We start from the raw sequence: 18,532 nt of genomic DNA, 5'->3' as shown, positions 1-18,532 counted from the left end.
GCCTTTCCAGTAGCATGGAGGGAGAAAGGTGTAGCAAGTGAGAGATGTCAGGTTTGGCTCAAAAGCCTACCAGTTGTTGACTTTTAGGCTATGCATAATTAGTGTGGCGTATGTTTCAATATAATATTTAAAAAATGGATTGGAAGGTACTTTAACATGTGCTAGCGTCTCAGTGTTAGTAATGCAAGATTTTGGGATGATCTCTCTACTTACCACTCACCTAATTGTGTTTCTCCCATTTCATGCTTGTCTCCATGTGAACATGTGCTAATGTGTTACATTGAGTAGCACAATAGTTCAAAATACCACCTGATTTAAAATTCCATTTTGCAATGTAGCTCTCTGAGCAGAGAAGCTTCAACTTTCTCCATTTGTTCAGTCTCAGTACTGGTGAAAATAATTTTTCTTAGATAATAGACAGCAGGACAGTCAGGCTCTCTGGAGACCATTCTATCATTTTTGTTGTTGTTGTTTAGTCGTTTAGTCATTTCCGACTCTTCGTGACCCCCTGGACCAGAGCACACCAGGCACTCCTGTCTTCCACTGCCTCCCGCAGTTTGGTCAAACTCATGCTGGTAGCTTCGAGAACACTGTCCAACCATCTCGTCCTCTGTCATCCCCTTCTCCTTGTGCCCTCCATCTTTCCCAACATCAGGGTCTTTTCCAGGGAGTCTTCTCTTCTCATGAGGTGGCCAAAGTCTGGGAGCCTCAGCTTCAGGAGTCTTGGAGCCTCACCTTCCAGTGAGCACTCAGGGCTGATTTCCTTCAGAATGGAGAGGTTTGATCTTCTTGCAGTCCATGGGACTCTCAAGAGTCTCCTCCAGCACCAGAATTCAGAAGCATCAATTCTTCAGCAATCAGCCTTCTTTATGGTCCAGCTCTCACTTCCACACATCACTACTGGGAAAACCATAGCTTGAACTTTGTTGGCAAGGTGATGTTTAAAACAGGTCTCAAGGCCTTCCATGACCCCAGTTAATTTTATGGAAGCTGATTCTGTATTATCCTCATGGCTGTCTTGTAGCTCTGTTTGACACTCTTCCTGTGTTCACACACATTTTAAAGTGAAGATCTTCTAGACTGGAGTGGACTAGGGTGGTTACATGCAGTCAGAAACAGGTTATATTTATAATGCCTTTGGTTTGCACAGTGTGATGTGCCTTGAGATAATGGTATCCAAACTTACCCTTGGTGTGTTAAATACCAGTACTCTGCCTTTTAACGTGGTGGTAATCCAAGTACCCCTGGTCATGTGCGGAATGCTTCTTCCATTGCTGCTGAATATAATTCCAAGGAGCACCTTCCCCCAGCACATCAGGGAGTGGTGAGAGTGAGGAGGCTTTAGAGGTAGAGCAGTCATCTGAGAAGGTTAATGCCCCCTTTCTCAGAAATTAATAAATGGTTTTTACCTCCTCCCCCCGGAAGTAATTCCTTTTGAAAAAGTTAAGGAAACTATTGCCAGTCAGTGCTGATGCTTGTGTTTGGGGTTGCCTGTTGCCTTGGCCTAAGACAGGGCCCACAAGAGCAAACACAAATGGAAAAGACAATTGAAAAGGCTGAGAAGTCCAGCCCACCTCTCTCTAACTGTATGGAGTGCCAGTGGTGAGTATTCAGGGCTCTGTACCAGCTTAGAAGACTGCTCTTCTCCAGCACATGCTCATCTCTGAGCTGCCGAAAGGAATCAAACTGGTCCATGAGATGCAGAGCTGACCCCGAATCTCTCACTATCAATGCCCTTGTGCAGAGATGGTTTTCTAGGCTCTACTTTAGACTGACCCTTTTAAACTTAAGGGCTTTTTATGACATTTTAAAGAGGCCTGTCATTGGATGAGTGGCACTAGCAGTACCTCCCATCAGATGTCAAAGAGATAAATAATTACAGTGGTGCCCCGCAAGACGGAAAACTCGCTAGACAAAAGAGTTTTCCGTTTTGGAGGTGTTTCGCAAAACAAATTTCCTATGGGCTTGCTTCGCAAGACGACAACGTCTTGCAAGTTCCTGCTGGGGGTTTCCCCCCCTCCCTTTTTCTAAGCCGCTAAGCCGCTTATCAGCTGATCCGATCAGCAAATAAGCCGCTAAAAGCCGCTAATAGCGCTAATCCGCTAATCCGTCAATGGGCTTGCTTCGCAAGATGAAAAAACCGCTAGACGAAGAGAATCACAGAACGGATTCTTTTCATCTTGCGAGGCACCACTGTACCTGACATTCAGAAGACATCTGAAGGCAGCCCTGTTCAGGGAAGTTTTTAATATGTAACGCTGTACTGTTTTTAACACTGATTGGGAGCCGCCCAGAGTGGCTGGGGAAACTCAGCCAGATGGGCGGGGTATAAATAATAAATTATTATTATTATTATTATTATTATTATTATTATTATTATTATTACTACTACTACTACTACTACTACTATTACTATTACTATTGTAGTAGCACTGTGACTCAGTCTTGTGCCAATATGCCTGATGGTCACAATCTGTGCACCTAAGGCAGTGGTGGCGAACCTTTTAGAGACCAAGTGCCCAAACTGCAACCCCAAACCCACTTATTTATCGCAAAGTTCCAACACAGCAATTTAACCTGAATACTGAGAGGGATGCGGGTGGCGCTGTGGGTTAAACCGTCGGTAGTTCAAATCCCCATGACGGAGTGAGCTCCCGTTGCTCGGTCCCTGCTTCTGCCAAGCTAGCAGTTCGAAAGCACGTCAAAGTGCAAGTAGATAAATAGGTGCCACTCCGGCGGGAAGGTAAACGGCGTTTCCATGCGCTGCTCTGGTTCACCAGAAGCGGCTTAGTCATGCTGGCCACATGACCCGGAAAAACTGTCTGCGGACAAACGTCAGCTCCCTCGACCAATAAAGCGAGATGAGCGCCGCAACCCCAGAGTCGGTCACGACTGGACCTAATGGTCAGGGGTCCCTTTACCTTTACTGAGATTTTAGTTTAGAAAAAACAACTCATATATTAGCATCTTTTGTCGTAAAAGAAAAAAAGCGGCAACAGAGCTTTCAGTGATGCAAACAACTTTTTATTTAAAGGTAAAAGTTTGCATTAAGGATGATCCGAACAAAGGAAAGCAATCCCAAGTGCTTTCATTGACTTAAAATTATTTGGCAGAGAATTCCACGCTTTAACGATTCCCCACTTTTAAGCTCCAGCCCGAGCAAGCAAGCATTCTTGGCATGGCCCTCTGAGCGCGTGCAGAGCGGTGCCCTCCCATCACACTGCCATTTCCTGAAAGGGCCCAAGGGCTGTCCCAAATGCTAGCCCCGCTCTCTCGCCCAGCCCGGACCAGCCCTTATGTAGGTTGTGTGAAGCCTCAACCTCCCAGCAGGAGGAGGAGGAAGGCGGCTGCGCGGAACTCAGGGCAGCCCACCAATGTGGCAGCGTGCCTCTGAACTCGTGCAGAGCGGTACACCCTCCCCATCCACAGTGGAGACTCCCCAAGGGAAAACGCGCACCCTGGAGGTTGTGGCTCCATTTTGCACCCCTCGATGCCCCATCTTAGGTGCGTCTACTCGGACACAAGTCCCAGGATCCATGCCCAGCCTCTAAAAACAACATCACACCTGCATCACATATCCGAATGAGACCAATGCCTCACCCGGCCCTTCCCTTTGCCCCTCCCTGGCCACAAGGCTGCCTTCCTCAGTCTGGGCATCCCGTGCAGAGCCCTAAAGGCGCTGCAGCAAACGGGCCAGTTTGGGGATTTCGGCTCTTTACTGTCCTGCTTGTGCAGCATCCGAAACTGAGGGCCCGCCAAAATCATTGCCAGTGCTATTTCGCAATCCGCTTGCACAAAATACTAATTGCCACAATATGCTCCAGAAGCCTCCACGCAATTGGGTGCAATGAACTCAGGCCAAAGAATAGCTGAGACCCCCGTTTTGGAGAGAGTCGGCGCCCTGACGGACATCGCATCTCGCTCCTGCCGCGCAGTTTTCTATGCCGACCCGCTACGCACATGGTGCTCTGGCTGCCCAAGTTGAGCTGAGGACTCGACGCGCCACCTTCGCCTTCTGCCAGCTCTGTGCTGGGGCGACGGCGCGCGTGCCCACAGAGTGCCCCCTCTGGCAAGCATGCCATAGGTTCGCCACTACTCACCTAGGGTAACTTGCAATATGAGGTCAGATCTATAAACTGCTACAAATGAAGGTAACCTGTATTTGTTTAGGTCTAAAGACCTATGACCTTTAGGTTTTCTAAGCCAAGAGCATTCATCGTTAAGCCTTGCAAGAACTGAAATGCTTTGACCAAATCAAGTCTAACCAAAGCAAGGCTCCCCTGCAAGTAAAATGAAGTGAAAGATTAGCTATAAGTCCAAGATGTCTTTCATTCCTTCTATCCTTGAAAGTGCTTTAGCTGGGATAGGGCTAGCCAACATGGAGCTGTCCAGATATTGTTGTTGTTTAGTTGTTTAGTGGTGTCTGCCTCTTCGAGACCCCCTGGACCAGAGCACGCCAGGCACTCCTGTCTTCCACTGCCTCCCGCAGTTTGGTCAAACTCATGCTGGTAGCTTCGGGAACACTGTCCAGCCATCTCGTCCTCTGTCGTCCCCTTCTCCTTGTGCCCTCCATCTTTCCCAACATCAGGGCCTTTTCCAGGCAGTCTTCTCTTCTCATGAAGTGGCCAAAGTCTTGGAGCCTCAGCTTTCACGATCTGTCCTTCCAGTGAGCACTCAGGGCTGATTTCCTTCAGAATGGAGAGGTTTGATCTTCTTGCAGTCCATGGGACTCTCCAGAGTCTCCTCCAGCACCAGAATTCAAAAGCATCCATTCTTCGGCCTTCTTTATGGTCCAGCTCTCACTTCCATACATCACTACTGCTGTAGTCCAGATATTATGAGACTCCAACTCCCATCAGCTGCAGCCATCATGGCCAATGATCACGGACAGTGGCGTAGTGTGGGTTGCTGGTGCCTGGGGCGGGCAAGCCGCTGATGCCACTATAGCGCCCCCCCCACTGGAGCCAAGCGGGGCCATGCTGACATGGCCCTTGGCGGATAACCCCCCCCCACACACACACACCTGCAAAGAGGAGTGCTGGGCTGCACTGCACTGGGTTGCCCGTTGCCTGCCTCCCTCCCTCTCTCCGCTCCTGCTCACTGTGGGCCTTGGCTGCTCTGTTGCCTTCACCAGGGCGGGGATCCCTGTGGAAGCTGGCGCCTGTCGGGGGGACTCGTTGCCTTGCCCCCCATCTCCTATGCTACACCATTGATCAAGGATAGTGGGAACTGGGGGCCAACAACATCTGGAAGGCACCTCTGGGTTGGCAACCCTTGAACTGGAGCGTTTACAATATTAAGTACGCTTTTCAGGAACTGAACTGATGGGACCAAGTCAAAATAATGATCAGTTGGTTCTGCTTGGAGCTTAAATGTCAGAATGTGATCAAAATGTAAACCCTATTTAAAACACATGACAGGTATGTCTTTTGTATTGATTATATGTGAGATGAACAACTGCCGTGGATTAGGGGTCTGAACACAGTGAGACATGAGCCACTGGGACTATATCCTGTGCAAACTCCAATGAAGCACACACAATTTTTTTTAATTGTATTTTTATCCAATTTTTATCCAATTAGTACAGTGGTTCCTCGGTTTAAGAATAGTCCTGTTTAAGAATGATTCGGTTTACGAACTCCGCAAAACCAGAAGTAGTGTCCCGGTTTGAGAACTTTACCTCGGTCTAAGAACAGAATCTGAATGGTGGAAGGGCACCGGTGGTGGGAGGCCTCATTAGGGAAAGTGCGCCTTGGTTTAAGAACAGTTTCGGTTTAAGAACGGACTTCCAGAATGGATTAAGTTTGTAATCTGAGGTACCACTGTATTGTCTGTCTCCTGAAAACCTGAGTTGGGCCCTGTTCTCAGACTTATAAACTAAGAGACAAAAAACGCACAAGGAAAAGAGTCAAGAGGAAAGGTAACCATGAAGCAAGCATTTAAATCTAGCTGGGACTGGGTCAATCTCCTCTTTCTGATGGTCTTACACAGGAGACAACCTCAGTGGATTGTGCCTCAACCTCTTTCATCCTGGGCAAAAAGGCCTAATCACTCGGCTGTCTGTCCTTTTTTTTGCAGGACTTGGAGAATGACTACAAATGCACCTGCCCTCAAGGTTTCTACGGCAAGAACTGCGAAGTCAGTGCTATGACCTGCGCCGATGGGCCTTGTTTCAATGGCGGGACCTGTGTGGAGAAACGGATTGGCGGCTACACTTGCCACTGCCCAATGAATTACCACGGTTCCAACTGTGAGAAGAAGATAGACCGGTGCAGTAATAACCCGTGTTTGAACAGTAAGTGTTCCTTTCCTCTCCGCAGTGTTTCATTGCACTAATTAAAGGTAAAGGGTAAAGGGACCCCTGACCATTAGGTCCAGTTGTGACCGACTCTGGGGTTGCGGCGCTCATCTTGCTTTATTGGCCGAGGGAGCCGGCGTACAGCTTTCGGGTCATGTGGCCAGCAGGACTAAGCTGCTTCTGGCGAACCAGAGCAGCACACGGAAACACCGTTTACCTTCCCGCTGGAGCGGTACCTATTTATCTACTTGCACTTTGACGTGCTTTTGAACTGCTAGGTTGGCAGGAGCAGGGACTGAGCAACGGGAGCTCACCCCATCGCGGGGATTCGAACCGCCGACCTTCTAATCAGCAAGTCCTAGACTCTGTGGTTTAACCCACAGCGCCACCCACGTCCCTACACTAATAATGGCGATCCTAATTTGGATTTTGAGTATCACAAATGCAGTAGGGTGTTTTTTTAAGCATATACTTTTAAGAGTTGAACTGTAATCTTGCTGTGTCTTAAGCAAGGCTTCATTTATCTAGCACAGAAGACTACAGCAGTTGTAAGGTTTTAAAGAATGTCCAGAAGTCTAGGTTCCACAAAACCTTGCAGGGTGCCTTAGGAGGGACATGTAATGGTAAATCATTTTATATTTGGCTAGACATTTCCCATATCTGCATACTATTGTGTCAAAAGTGTCCATAGCTTTTTGGTACAGAAACCCTAGTGAAGTAGTTTGCAGTTAAGACAGTATTTGTCAATTTATTGTTAAAAGGCGAAAGGTTACAAAATGGCTCTTGGGATAAGCTTTTCAAGGCTATCCTGCTAGATTACCAAAATGTATGTTGAGGCTCCCTAAAGGTAAAGGTAAAGGTACCCCCTGACCATTAGGTCCAGTCGCGGACAACTCTGGGGTTGTGGCGCTCATCTCGCTCTATAGGCCGAGGGAGCCGGTGTTTGTCCGCAGACAGCTTCTGGATCATGTGGCCAGCATGACCTAAGTGGTGAACCAGAGCAGCACACGGAAACGCTGTTTACCTTCCCACCAGAGCGGTACCTATTTATCTACTTGCACTTTGACATGCTTTCAAACTGCTAGGTTGGCAGGAGCAGGGACAGAGCAATGGGAGCTCACCCCGCCACAGGAATTCGAACCACCGACCTTCTGATCGGCAAGCCCTAGGCTCTGTGGTTTAGACCACAGCGCCACCCGCATCCCTAGGCTCCCTAGGAAGGGTTAAAGTTTGCTTGCATTCTCCCTGCCAAATGCTGTTGGATGATGGCTCCAGTCAGCCCGGTCAATATGGCCAATGGTCAGGGCTGATGGGAGTTGTAGTCCAACTATGTCTGGCGTATACCACCTTGGCTACTATGCCTCTTGATCTCCTCCCCCCCAGTATATAAGCAGTGACGTTTTCCCCGGGGACAGAGTGAGCATGTGGCAGGGGACCCTAATGCACCCTGCTAGTTGTGCAGGGATCTCAGAGGCTTCCTTTCTTACCCAGAAACACAGACTTATTCCTGAACTCTGACAAAGGGAGGAGGGCAGAGTGTCAATGTTAATTAAAACTCCCATGCAAAGACAACAACAGAATATTCAGTTCTCACATGGTGAATTTCATTGGGAGGAAACTGACTTTGCTGATGTGTATAGTACTGCTTGCATAGCATCCCAAAAGACTGACTAGTGCGTGCTAGTAACATTCATACCACACATTGTGAATAATAATAATAATAATAATAATAATAATAATAATAATAATAATAATAATAATAATAATATAATATTTATACCTCGCCCATTTGGCTGGGTTTCCCCAGCCACTCTGGGTGGCTTCCAACAGAATATTAAAATACAATAACCTATTAAACATTAAAAGCTTCCCTAAACAGGGCTGCCTTCAGATGTCTTCTAAAAGTCTGGTAGTTGTTCTTCTCTTTGACATCTGGTGGGAGGGCGTTCCACAGGGCGGGCGCCGCCACCAAGAAGGCCCTCTGCAGCCTGGTTCCCTGCAACCTCACTTCTTGCAGGGAGGGAACCGCCAGAAGGCCCTCTGTGCTGGACCTCAGTGTCTGGGCAGAACGATGGGGGTGGAGACGCTCCTTCAGGTATACTGGGCCTTTGAGGCCGTTCAGGGCTTTCAAGGTCAGCAGCAACACTTTGAATTGTGCTTGGAAATGTACTGGGAGCCAGTGTAGGTCTTTCAAGACCGGTGTTATATGGTCTCGGCGGCATAACATCCATGACAGCAGTGAGTGTATTACAGGGACCAACCCAAGAATCTGAGTTGCCCCACCCAAATCTAGACTTGGAAGATTTATTCTGCAGCCAAGTGCCTTGGGGTTGGTTCTTAGAGCTGGGGCTTTGAGCAGAAAGCTGGAGCTGGAAGTCCAGTGAGCAGAAGATGCTGCTTGGTTGAATTCTCTATTGAAACTCTATATCAGGCCTTATACCAGGGGTCTTCAAACTAAGGGCTGCGGGCCAGATCCAGCCCACTAGGCTCAGAAATCTGGCCCGCGGACCCTGCCGCCCACTCAGTCAGTCCCTGTGAGCTGAGGTAAACGCAGCGAGCACAGCATTTCCTCGAAAAGAAGTCGCAGATGCCTTGCCACACAGGGGTGGGACTGGGTGGGCAGCAGCGCTTCTGCGGCTCCTCGAAGCTCCTGCAGCCATTCGGAAGCTGTGAACGCCTCACCGCTGGGGGGGGGAGGGGACTGACTGGGTGGGTGGCCTTGCTGGTGAACAGGCTTGGCGGGCACGGCCGCAGAAGGAGCTCCGCGGTGGTGGTGGCGGCGGACAGGCGGGCACACAGCAGTTGTTGTTGTTTAGTCGTTTAGTCGTGTCCGACTCTTTGTGACCCCCTGGACCAGAGCACGCCAGGCCCTCCTTTCTTCCACTGCCTCCCGCAGTTTGGTCAGACTCATGCTGGTAGCTTTGAGAACACTGTCCCACCATCTTGCCTTCTGTCGTCCCCTTCTCCTTGTGCCCTCCATCTTTCCCAACATCAGGGTCTTTTCCAGGGAGTCTTCTCTTCTCATGAGGTGGCCAAAGTCTTGGAGCCTCAGCTTCAGGATCTGTCCTTCCAGTGAGCACTCAGGGCTGATTTCCTTCAGTATGGAGAGGTTTGAGTGGTAGTGTCAACCTAGTTGGCGAAGTGTGTGCAGGATCGCTCGCCAGTCGCGTCCCTCCGGGCAGCTTTGCTCTCCCAATCGCCTCCTCTGTGGCATGCGCTCTTTGGCTCCCAATGCCCTTCGGGTCAGTGCAGGTCAGGGGCTGCGGTTGTCCCGAGAAAGTGGACAAAAGGAGGCTACTTTTGCAAGAGGCTGCAGTGAGTCGTGGGGATGGGCGACCCACGGGCAGGCTGCGCCGTGGGGATCGGGGGGGTAGGGAGATGTGGGCAGGCTGGCGCATGGGGATTTGGGGTTGGAGGACGGGCGTGCTAGCTGGGTGGTGCTGGATAGGGGTTAGGGAGACACGCAGCAAGTTGGATAGGATAGATAAAACATTATTCGCATTAGCCAATGGCCATAGCAACAGTAAAACATTACAGTATACGCAGAGAAGGGAATTTGATATAAGAGCACAATTTAAAGTCCTGAATCAGCCGTCAGTTAGTGGCCCTTATTCTGTTTGACCCTGCTATGAACCTAGCAACCTTTGCTGTTATCTGCTCATTGTGATCTGATAGAAGAAAGGAGATTGTGGCAGTGGCTGAGCGCCCTGGGATGGTTAGTACGAGTGGAGTGATGATCTCATTCCTCAGGTCTTCGTAGAGAGTGCAAGACAGGAGGACGTGTGCCGCTGTTTCGGTGCTACCGTCTCCACAGGGGCAAAGACGTTTCTCAGGCGGGATCTTTTGGAATCGACCCTCCAATACCGCAGATGGCAAAACATCCAGTCTTGCAAGTGTAAAAGCACATCTGTATTTTGGGATAATAAGTCTGTGCAGATACGGGGCCAGAGAATCAAAATGGGGAGATGGAAAAGAGCAGCAAGTTGGGTTGTGAGGTGGGGCTTAAGGAGACACGGGTGCAGGTTGGGTCATGGCGATCTGGGTTAGGGAAGCACATTCATAGGCTGGGTCGTGGGGAAGGGGGTTAGGGAGACGTGTATAGGCTGGGTTGTGGGGATGGGGGCATGGAAGGCCTGCATGTAGCCTGGGCCATGGGGGTGAGGGTGATCCATGTGTAGGCTGGGTTGTAGAGACGAGCATTAGCGATATTGACCATCTCTTTAGCCAAAAGCAGCCCCTTACTTCCCACTGAAATACTAGTAAGTTTATTAAAATTGTCCTTCATTTTAAATACTTATTGTTTTTCCTGCTTTTCGTGCACGACAAATAAATTACCGTGTTTGTCGCTCCATAAGACGCACCTAGTTTTTAGAGGAGGAAAACAAGGGAAAAAAAATATTCTGAACGAAACAGTGGATGTATGGTTTTTGTGGTTCATGCTGTGGCCACAGACATGTGATTTGACTGTGAGTTTGGGGTAGCCCAATGCAAAAATCCTGAGGATCCATGTGGAACCATTCTTTGTAACCACATTTTTGCCCCACAAAACAGCAGATATGTGGAGTTTTTGGTGCAGGCTTTAGCCATGGACATGCTATGTGATCTGGTGGTGAATTTGGGGTGCCCCAATGCAAAAATCCTGAGGATCCATGGGCTTTTACTTCCCCCCTCCCAGGCAGCCTTTTTTATTGCTAACGTCCCTTATCTCCCTACTGATCACTTGCCGATCAGCTGCTCAGCAGCTTCATTTCAACACCCCCTTCCCTCTTTCTAAAAAAAAAAAAAAAGGACAATCTGCTTTTCTCCCCTGGGCAATTCGGCTCCAGGGACCACGCATTCGCTCCATAAGACACACAGACATTTCCCCTTACTATTTAGGAAGAAAAAAGCGTGTCTTATGGAGTGAAAAATACGGTATGCGCAGTGTGCATAGGAATTCGTTCATATTTTTTTCAAACTATAGTCTGGCCCCGACAGTGTCTGAGTGTCTGAGGGTCAGTGAAATGGCCCCTTGTTTAAAAAGTTTGAGGACCCCTGCCCTTGATTGATGCAGAGGCATTTAAGCTTCCTTAGCTTAAATCACTGAATTACATCACCAAGAAAAACAAATAAATGTTCCAGTTTATTATCCATATATTTCCTCAACAAGCTACTAATTGACTACTATTATAAATAAACATATGGTCTATGGGCACAATCATAGAAGCCCGTGTGCCTTTTGCGCTATGGATCTGGCCTGACTTTAAAAGCCACAGAACATTTGTGAAATTAAGCCATTATGGTTCTCTGTGCAGTAAGAAATTGTGCAAATAAACCACAAACAACTTACTACTGTATTTGAAATATTTATGCTTAATTTTCCAGAAGTAAGTATAGGTAATTGGTGGATAGGTAAAAGAGGTAAAGGTAAAGAACCCCTGGGTGGTTAAGTCCAGTCAAAGGTGACTATGGGGTGCAGTCCTCATCTTGCTTTCAGGCCAAGGGAGCCGGTATTTGTCCGCAGACAACTTTCCGGGTCATGTGGCCAGCAGGACTAAACCGTTTCTGGCGCAACTGAACACCATGACGGAAATCAGTGCGCACGGAAATGCCCTTTACCTTCCCACTGCAGCGGTACCTATTTATCTACTTGCACTGGTGTGCTTTCGAACTTCTATGTTGGCAGGAGCTGGGGCAAAGCAATGGGAGCTCACCCCGACGCGGGGATTCGAACCGCCGACCTTCCGATCCACAAGCCCAAGAGGCTCAGTGGTTTAGACCACAGCACCACCCGCGTCCGTATTAGTGGATAGAAGAGCAGCATGGAAAGAATATGTCCAAACTGTTGCTTGGCAGTACCTATATATTCATAGTTTACAGAATATTGCTGACCTATTGATGATATTAATAATACTTGGCTGGGGGACCCTGTTCATTCGCAAAGAAAAGCAGGCCTTAACTGGGTGGTTGCATCCAGACTTCACAATGACTCAGTGTGGAAGAAATGAAGCTCGTCTTCCCCTTGCATGTGCCCCTCTTCTTCCCAAGGGTGGCCACAAAGACAGAGAACTTTCGCTTCTATTATTGATTAACTGCAGTTTGACATTATGTCCAAACCCTGAACTGTAATTAATTTTAATAAGCGTTTGTTGAAAGAAACCCGCTACATAAATCAGTTTGCAGTTGGCTTGTTCCAACAAAATTCCGGTTAAGATTAATGCACTTGTCAGAGAGTTGTAGATTTGGTTTTAAAGAGCCTACTATGAATTGCATTTGATTCTTTTCAATTTAGATTTCTTTCTTTAAAAGAACATATTTTTAAAAGCACACTTAATATGGTTTACTAATCAGGTGCAGGTTTTCTTAATCACAGATGTTTATCCACCCTTGCTCTGGACAGACAAGGCCTGGTAGTAGTAGTAGTAACAACAACAACAACAACAACAACAACAACAACAATTTATTTGTACCCCGCCCATGGTATAAGGCAGGGGTCCTCAAACGTTTTCAGCAGGGGGCCAGTCCACTGTCCCTCAGACCTTATGGGGGTCGGTCTATATTTTTTTTTGGGGGGGGGGGATGAACGAGGGACGATGAGCGGCGCATGAAAGGGCTCCGGAGAGGGGCTGCTTCAAATGGTGGCAAGTTGAGAGGGGCGCTCAGCCAACCGCTGCTCCTGTGTCTTGCGAGTGGCAGGGGCTGGCGGCGGGACGATGAGCTGTGCACCAAGCCCCCTTCCTCCTCTAGGCAGGGCGGGGAGAAGCCAAGAGGAGGGAGGGAGGGAGGAGGCTCCGCCGGCATGTGAGGAAGAGGGAAAGAACACGCACGCTAGCGATCCATGCAACGATTCTTGGACCATCGGCGGGCCAGGTTTACAAGGCAATTGGGCCTGATACGGCCGCGGTCCTTAGTTTGCTGACCCATGGAGTAGTAGATCATGGTGTTTGTCCTTCCAGCTTTGACTACAAGTCTCTTAGCTTGCATAAGGGCTTGCATAACCCACTTTTATTATGCATCTCTTCTTTTCCTTTGGTGATCACTTGTAGCCAAGTAAGATTGTCTTCCTAAACACGGTTTTAACAGTGAGCCCGTAAGTGACTGTGGAGGCCAGTTCTGGATCGACACGTCCTTCCACAGTGGGGACATTGGTTTCCAGGCGGGAGTTGATCACGGTGTGGATTTGCCAAGTGTGCCTTCCTCTTAGCACCGTTTATCCCTTGCGTCCTGAGTTCGAGCGTCTTCAAAGCCCAGGACACCTTTAGTAAAGGCTGTTCTCCAACTGGAGCGCTCGCAGGCCAGTGTTTCCCAGTTGTTGGTGTTTATACTACATTTTTAAGGATTTGGCTTGAGAGAGTCTTTGAACCTCTTTTGTTGACCACCAGCATTACGCTTTTCATTTTTAAGTTTGGAATAGAGTAGTTGCTTTGGAAGACGATCATCAGGCATCCGCACAACATGACCAGTCCAACGAAGTTCATGTTGAAGAATCATTGCTTCAACACTGGTGATCTTGCTTCTTCCAGTACACTGATATTAGTTCAGCAGCTATATGGATCTCTTAGCCCCCACATCACTGGGATATAATTTAAGAGTGCAGGAACATCAGCAGGTATCAAGGATATAATCAATACAATGTTAATACAAACAATAATTTCTGACCACAAAGGAAGCCCCACAGAAGCAGCACACATTATGAGCCTTCCAGCTCTCTGAGCTAGCCAATTCCTTCCTATGAAGGCACTGTGGACTCCAGTATACCTGAAACATCAGATCTTGTTGAATCAGTTTCAATTTTAAGAAACACTGCATGTAGCTGCTGAAGCAACTTTTAATTGATTAGGATGAAATAGAACACACAAACTCTCTAGTCCATTTATCTTTAAGATCCTGAACATTGTATTTACAACATTCCGATAAACAACTATTATGGGTTTAGTTTTCTGCAGAGATTATACCTCCCCTCCAGCAATATAAGAGATGCTTAGGCATCATAAATAGACATCAAAAGGTGCTGTAGTTGAAGATAGTGCTACTCAGTACTAGTGAGAAAGTGGAATCTAGCCTGCAAACTTGAAAATGGCAAAAAATACCCATCTGATCCTTTTAAGTGGTCTGACATTTAAATCCTGCTACCAGCCACTACTTCCACAAAAAGGACCGCTTCTACATTTCAAATCTGGATTACTCCATGGAGTTAATTAGCATGAGCTTGTGGAGCAAAGTGTAACTGATGAGACATTATATGCTATGCCTCCCTAGGCATTGTCATTGCAGGTGGCTATGGAGCCAGCATGCTGTATAGGTTAGAGCAGGCTTCCTCAACCTTGGCCCTCCAGGTGTTTTTGGCCTACAACTCCCATGATCCAAAGCTAGCAGGACCAGTGGTCAGGGATGATGGGAATTGTAGTCTCAAAACATCTGGAGGGCCAAGGTTGAGGAAGCCTGGGTTAGAGTGTTGGACCAGCATGGAAGGCATATTGAGAGTATATATATGGGTAACAACAGTGACCTTACTGTGGGTGTCTGCTGTAGACCTAGTCCAGGCCAGACTGAAGACTTGGATGATGCCTTCCTACAGCAGATTATGAATAGTTCAAAGAGAGAGATATAGTAGTCATGGGAGACTTCAACTTCCCCAATAACTGCTAGCATGAGTTTGTCCAAACTGCGGGAGGCAGTGGAAGACAGGAGGGTCTGGCATGTTCTGGTCCAGGGGGTCACGAAGGGTCAGACATGACTAAACGACTAAACAACAACTGGAATTCAAAATCTGCCAAGAATGTAAGATCCAACAAATTCCTACATTGCATTGCTGACAATTTCATTTCTCACAAGGTGGAAGAAGCCACAAGGGCATTGTCTATCAGGGACCAGGTCTTCACCAACAGGGAGGACTAATGGATGAAGCAGACATTAGGGCTGGGCGATATCTGGTTTTCAATACTATGATATATCACCAGGTAAACATCATGATATATTGATATATCACAATATCTGAAATAAGGGAGGAACTATGTAGAGGTGAACAGGATAATGCCCTGGCAACTGCTATTACTTAGGGGTCTAAAACAGCAGTCCCAGATTATTTCTATTCACTATGACTCATTGCCACACTTTGTATTTTCCTGAATACCACCATTTGGTAGTCAAGCCCCAAACCAAAAGTCCTATTTGGATGCATTTTGACTTGCCTGCTGATGAAACTGACTGTGTGGTGATTGCTGACATCATGATTTATCCATTTTAGACCCCTTCTTAGTAGAAGTTGCCAGGACATTAGCCTGTTCACCTCTTCTTAGTTGCTTCCTTATTTCAGACATTGTGGGTAGATTGCATTGTTTATATTGTGATGTATAACTGGGGATAACATTGCGATATTTAGCTGGGGATATATCACAATTTTGAAAACCAGATATTGCCTAGCCCTCACACACATCGTGATTCGTGATATATTGCCAACTCAAATATTATGAAACAGTTATCATGATATGAACTTCAAACTGGTTTTGGATGATATATCGATATATCGCCCAGCCCTAGCAGACATACTGGGAACTTTGGAAGGAAGTGAGTGTGTCCTACTGGTTTTCATGATACAGAGGCAAGGGAAACCTGAGTGTAGTAAGAATTGCACTCTGGACTTTAAGAAGGCTGATTTCAAAAAGCTTAAGGAACTACTGGATGAGGTCCCATGGTGAAAAATACTCAGAGAAGGGAGTCCAAGATGGATGGGACTTTCTTAAAGGTGAAATATACTGAAGGCACAAATGCAGACAATTCCAACAAGGAAGAAAAGTGGGAGGCATAAGGAGCTGGCAGGTGAGCTGAGATTTGAGAAGGGCATGTATAAGAAAAAGAAGAAAAGGGAAATCACAAAGGAGGAGTATACACAAGTAGCCAGCAGTTGCAAGGAGAAGGTTAGGTGAGCTAAAGCTCAGAATGAGCTGAGGCTTGCAAGGGAGGTTAAAAATAGCCTTGGCTATCTTCGAAGCAAGACATAGAACAAGCAAGCAGTATGTCCTCTGGGTGGAGAAGATGGAGAGAAGCTGTTGGGTGACAGAGAGAAGATGGAATGGCTGAACACCTACTTCGACTCCGTCTTTACCCAAAAGCAAAGCAGGGTCAACCTGCTAACAACAGAACAATCAATTCAATGAAGGAGCTGCAGCCCAAGATGGGAAAAGAGATGGTAAGGGAACACCAGGCTACTTTAAATGAATTCAGATCTCCAGTGCCTGATGAGCTGCACCCAAGGGTTCCAAAGGACCTTGCTGATGCAATCTCAGAGCCTTGGAGAACAGGTGAGGACCCTGCAGACTGGAGGGGGGCAAATGTTTTCCCCATCTTCAAACAGGAGGAAAAGGAAGTTCCAGGTAACTACCGACTGGTGACCTTGACATCGATACCAGGAAAGGTCCTAGAACAGATAATTAAATGGTAGGTCTCTGAGCACTTACAAAAGAAGAAGAAGAGTTTGGATTTGATATCCCGCCTTTCACTCCCTTTAAGGAGTCTCAAAGCGGCTAACATTCTCCTTTTCCTTCCTCCCCCACAACAAACACTCTGTGAGGTGAGTGAGGCTGAGAGACTTCAGAGAAGTGTGACTGGCCCAAGGTCACCCAGCAGCTGCATGCGGAGGAGCGGGGAAGCGAACCCGGTTCCCCAGATTACGAGACTATCACTCGTATGCTGTAATTGCTAAGACCCAGCATGGGTTTCTCAAAAACAAGTCATGCCAGAGGAATCTCTCTCTTTTTAATAGTGTTACAAGATCGGAGGATCAGGGAATTGATATGGGCCTAGCGTATCTTGATTTCAGTAAGGCTTTTTGACAAAGTCCCCCATGATAGTCTTGTAGAGAATCTGATAAAATGTGGGCTAGACAAGGTAACTGTTTTGGGCATCTGTACCTGGTTGTCTGACTGAACCCAAAGAGGGCTCACTAATGCTTCCTCAGAATCCTGGAAGAAAGTGACAATAGGGGCGCTACAGGGTTCTGTCTTGGGCCCATTGTTGTTCAACGTTTTTATAAACAACTTGGATGAAGGAATTGAGGGGATGCTCATCAAATTTGCAGATGATTCCCTACTGGGAGGGGTAGCTAATGCTTCAGAGGACAGAATCGGGATTCAAGTTGACCTTCACAGATTGGAAAATTGGGCCCAAACTAAAAAACTTAATTTCAGGAGGGACAAATGTCAGGTTCTGTACTTAGATGGGGAAAAGCAGCTGCACAAATGTAACAACTAGATTGCCAGCAGCACATGTGAAAAGGACCTGGCATCTTAGAACCTTAGACCACTGGCTTAGAACCTAAGTCAACAGTGCTGCGGTGCCAACTTGGGCTCCAGACTGTGGGTGCTCTACGCGTGTGTGCCCCATAAGGTAAAGGTAAAGGGACCCCTGACCATTAGGTCCAGTCGTGACCGACTCTGGGGTTGTGGCGCTCATCTCACTTTATTGGCCAAGGGAGCCGGCGTACAGCTTCCGGGTCATGTGGCCAGCATGACTGAGCCGCTTCTGGCGAACCAGAGCAGCGCACGGAGACGCCGTTTACCTTCCCGCTGGAGTGGTACCTATTTATCTACTTGCACTTTTGACGTGCTTTCGAACTGCTAGGTTGGCAGGAGCAGGGACCGAGCAACGGGAGCTCACCCCGTCGTGGGGATTCGAACCGCCGGCCTTCTGATCGGCAAGTCCTAGGCTCTGTGGTTTAACCCACAGTGCCACCTGTGTCCCATGTGTGTGCCCCATGCCATGATGTAATGCCATGCCATGCCATGATGTCACATCACTACGTCATGATGTTGCGACACAGGGCATGCATGCGCTCCAGCGGCAACTGGGCTGGGACTTGGGTCTCCACCACAGCACCTCTGTTGGGGCCTGCTGCAGCCGCGGATACACCCCAGAAGCACGTCTGCAGCAGCAGCAGCCCCCAACAGAGGTCCCGCAACAGCAACTGGGCCGGGGCCTGCGTGCTCCACCAGAGCGCCAGAGGAAAGGCTGCAGCTGGTGCAGTGTGCATCAGCGGAGTCAGAGGGGTTTTCAGCTCATGGTCAATGATCTCCCATGAGTCATTGACCTGCAATAGGTTGGTGAGCAGGCCAGTACACATGCTCCTGACATGCCTGTTTGCTAGCCAAAAGAGAGTTTGTTTCTTTTCCTTTTTGCCTGGTCTGCTTCCCAACTGATACTCTGAGCTCCAAGCACCCTTTGAAGTAGGCAGACAGTGGCAGGCCAGCAAATAATAAT

At 47.9% G+C, this 18,532-nt stretch overlaps 1 protein-coding gene across 2 annotated transcripts in view; it reads left to right on the top strand.

The window, feature by feature from the left end:
- Nucleotides 1-18,532, top strand: part of DLL3 (delta like canonical Notch ligand 3) — a 176,599-nt gene that overhangs the window by 57,193 nt on the left and 100,874 nt on the right. For both annotated transcript variants that reach the window (XM_081200418.1, XM_081200417.1), the window contains one exon: nucleotides 6,079-6,295. In XM_081200418.1, the coding sequence (XP_081056544.1) occupies nucleotides 6,079-6,295 (217 nt within the window). The remainder of the gene's footprint in view (nucleotides 1-6,078; nucleotides 6,296-18,532) is intronic.

The sequence above is a fragment of the Podarcis bocagei genome (assembly GCF_964188305.1).
Source record: "Podarcis bocagei genome assembly, chromosome: 7".
NCBI lineage: Eukaryota > Metazoa > Chordata > Lepidosauria > Squamata > Lacertidae > Podarcis > Podarcis bocagei.
Note: the sequence above shows the minus strand (reverse complement) of the source record. Positions and strands in the feature narration are given on the sequence as shown.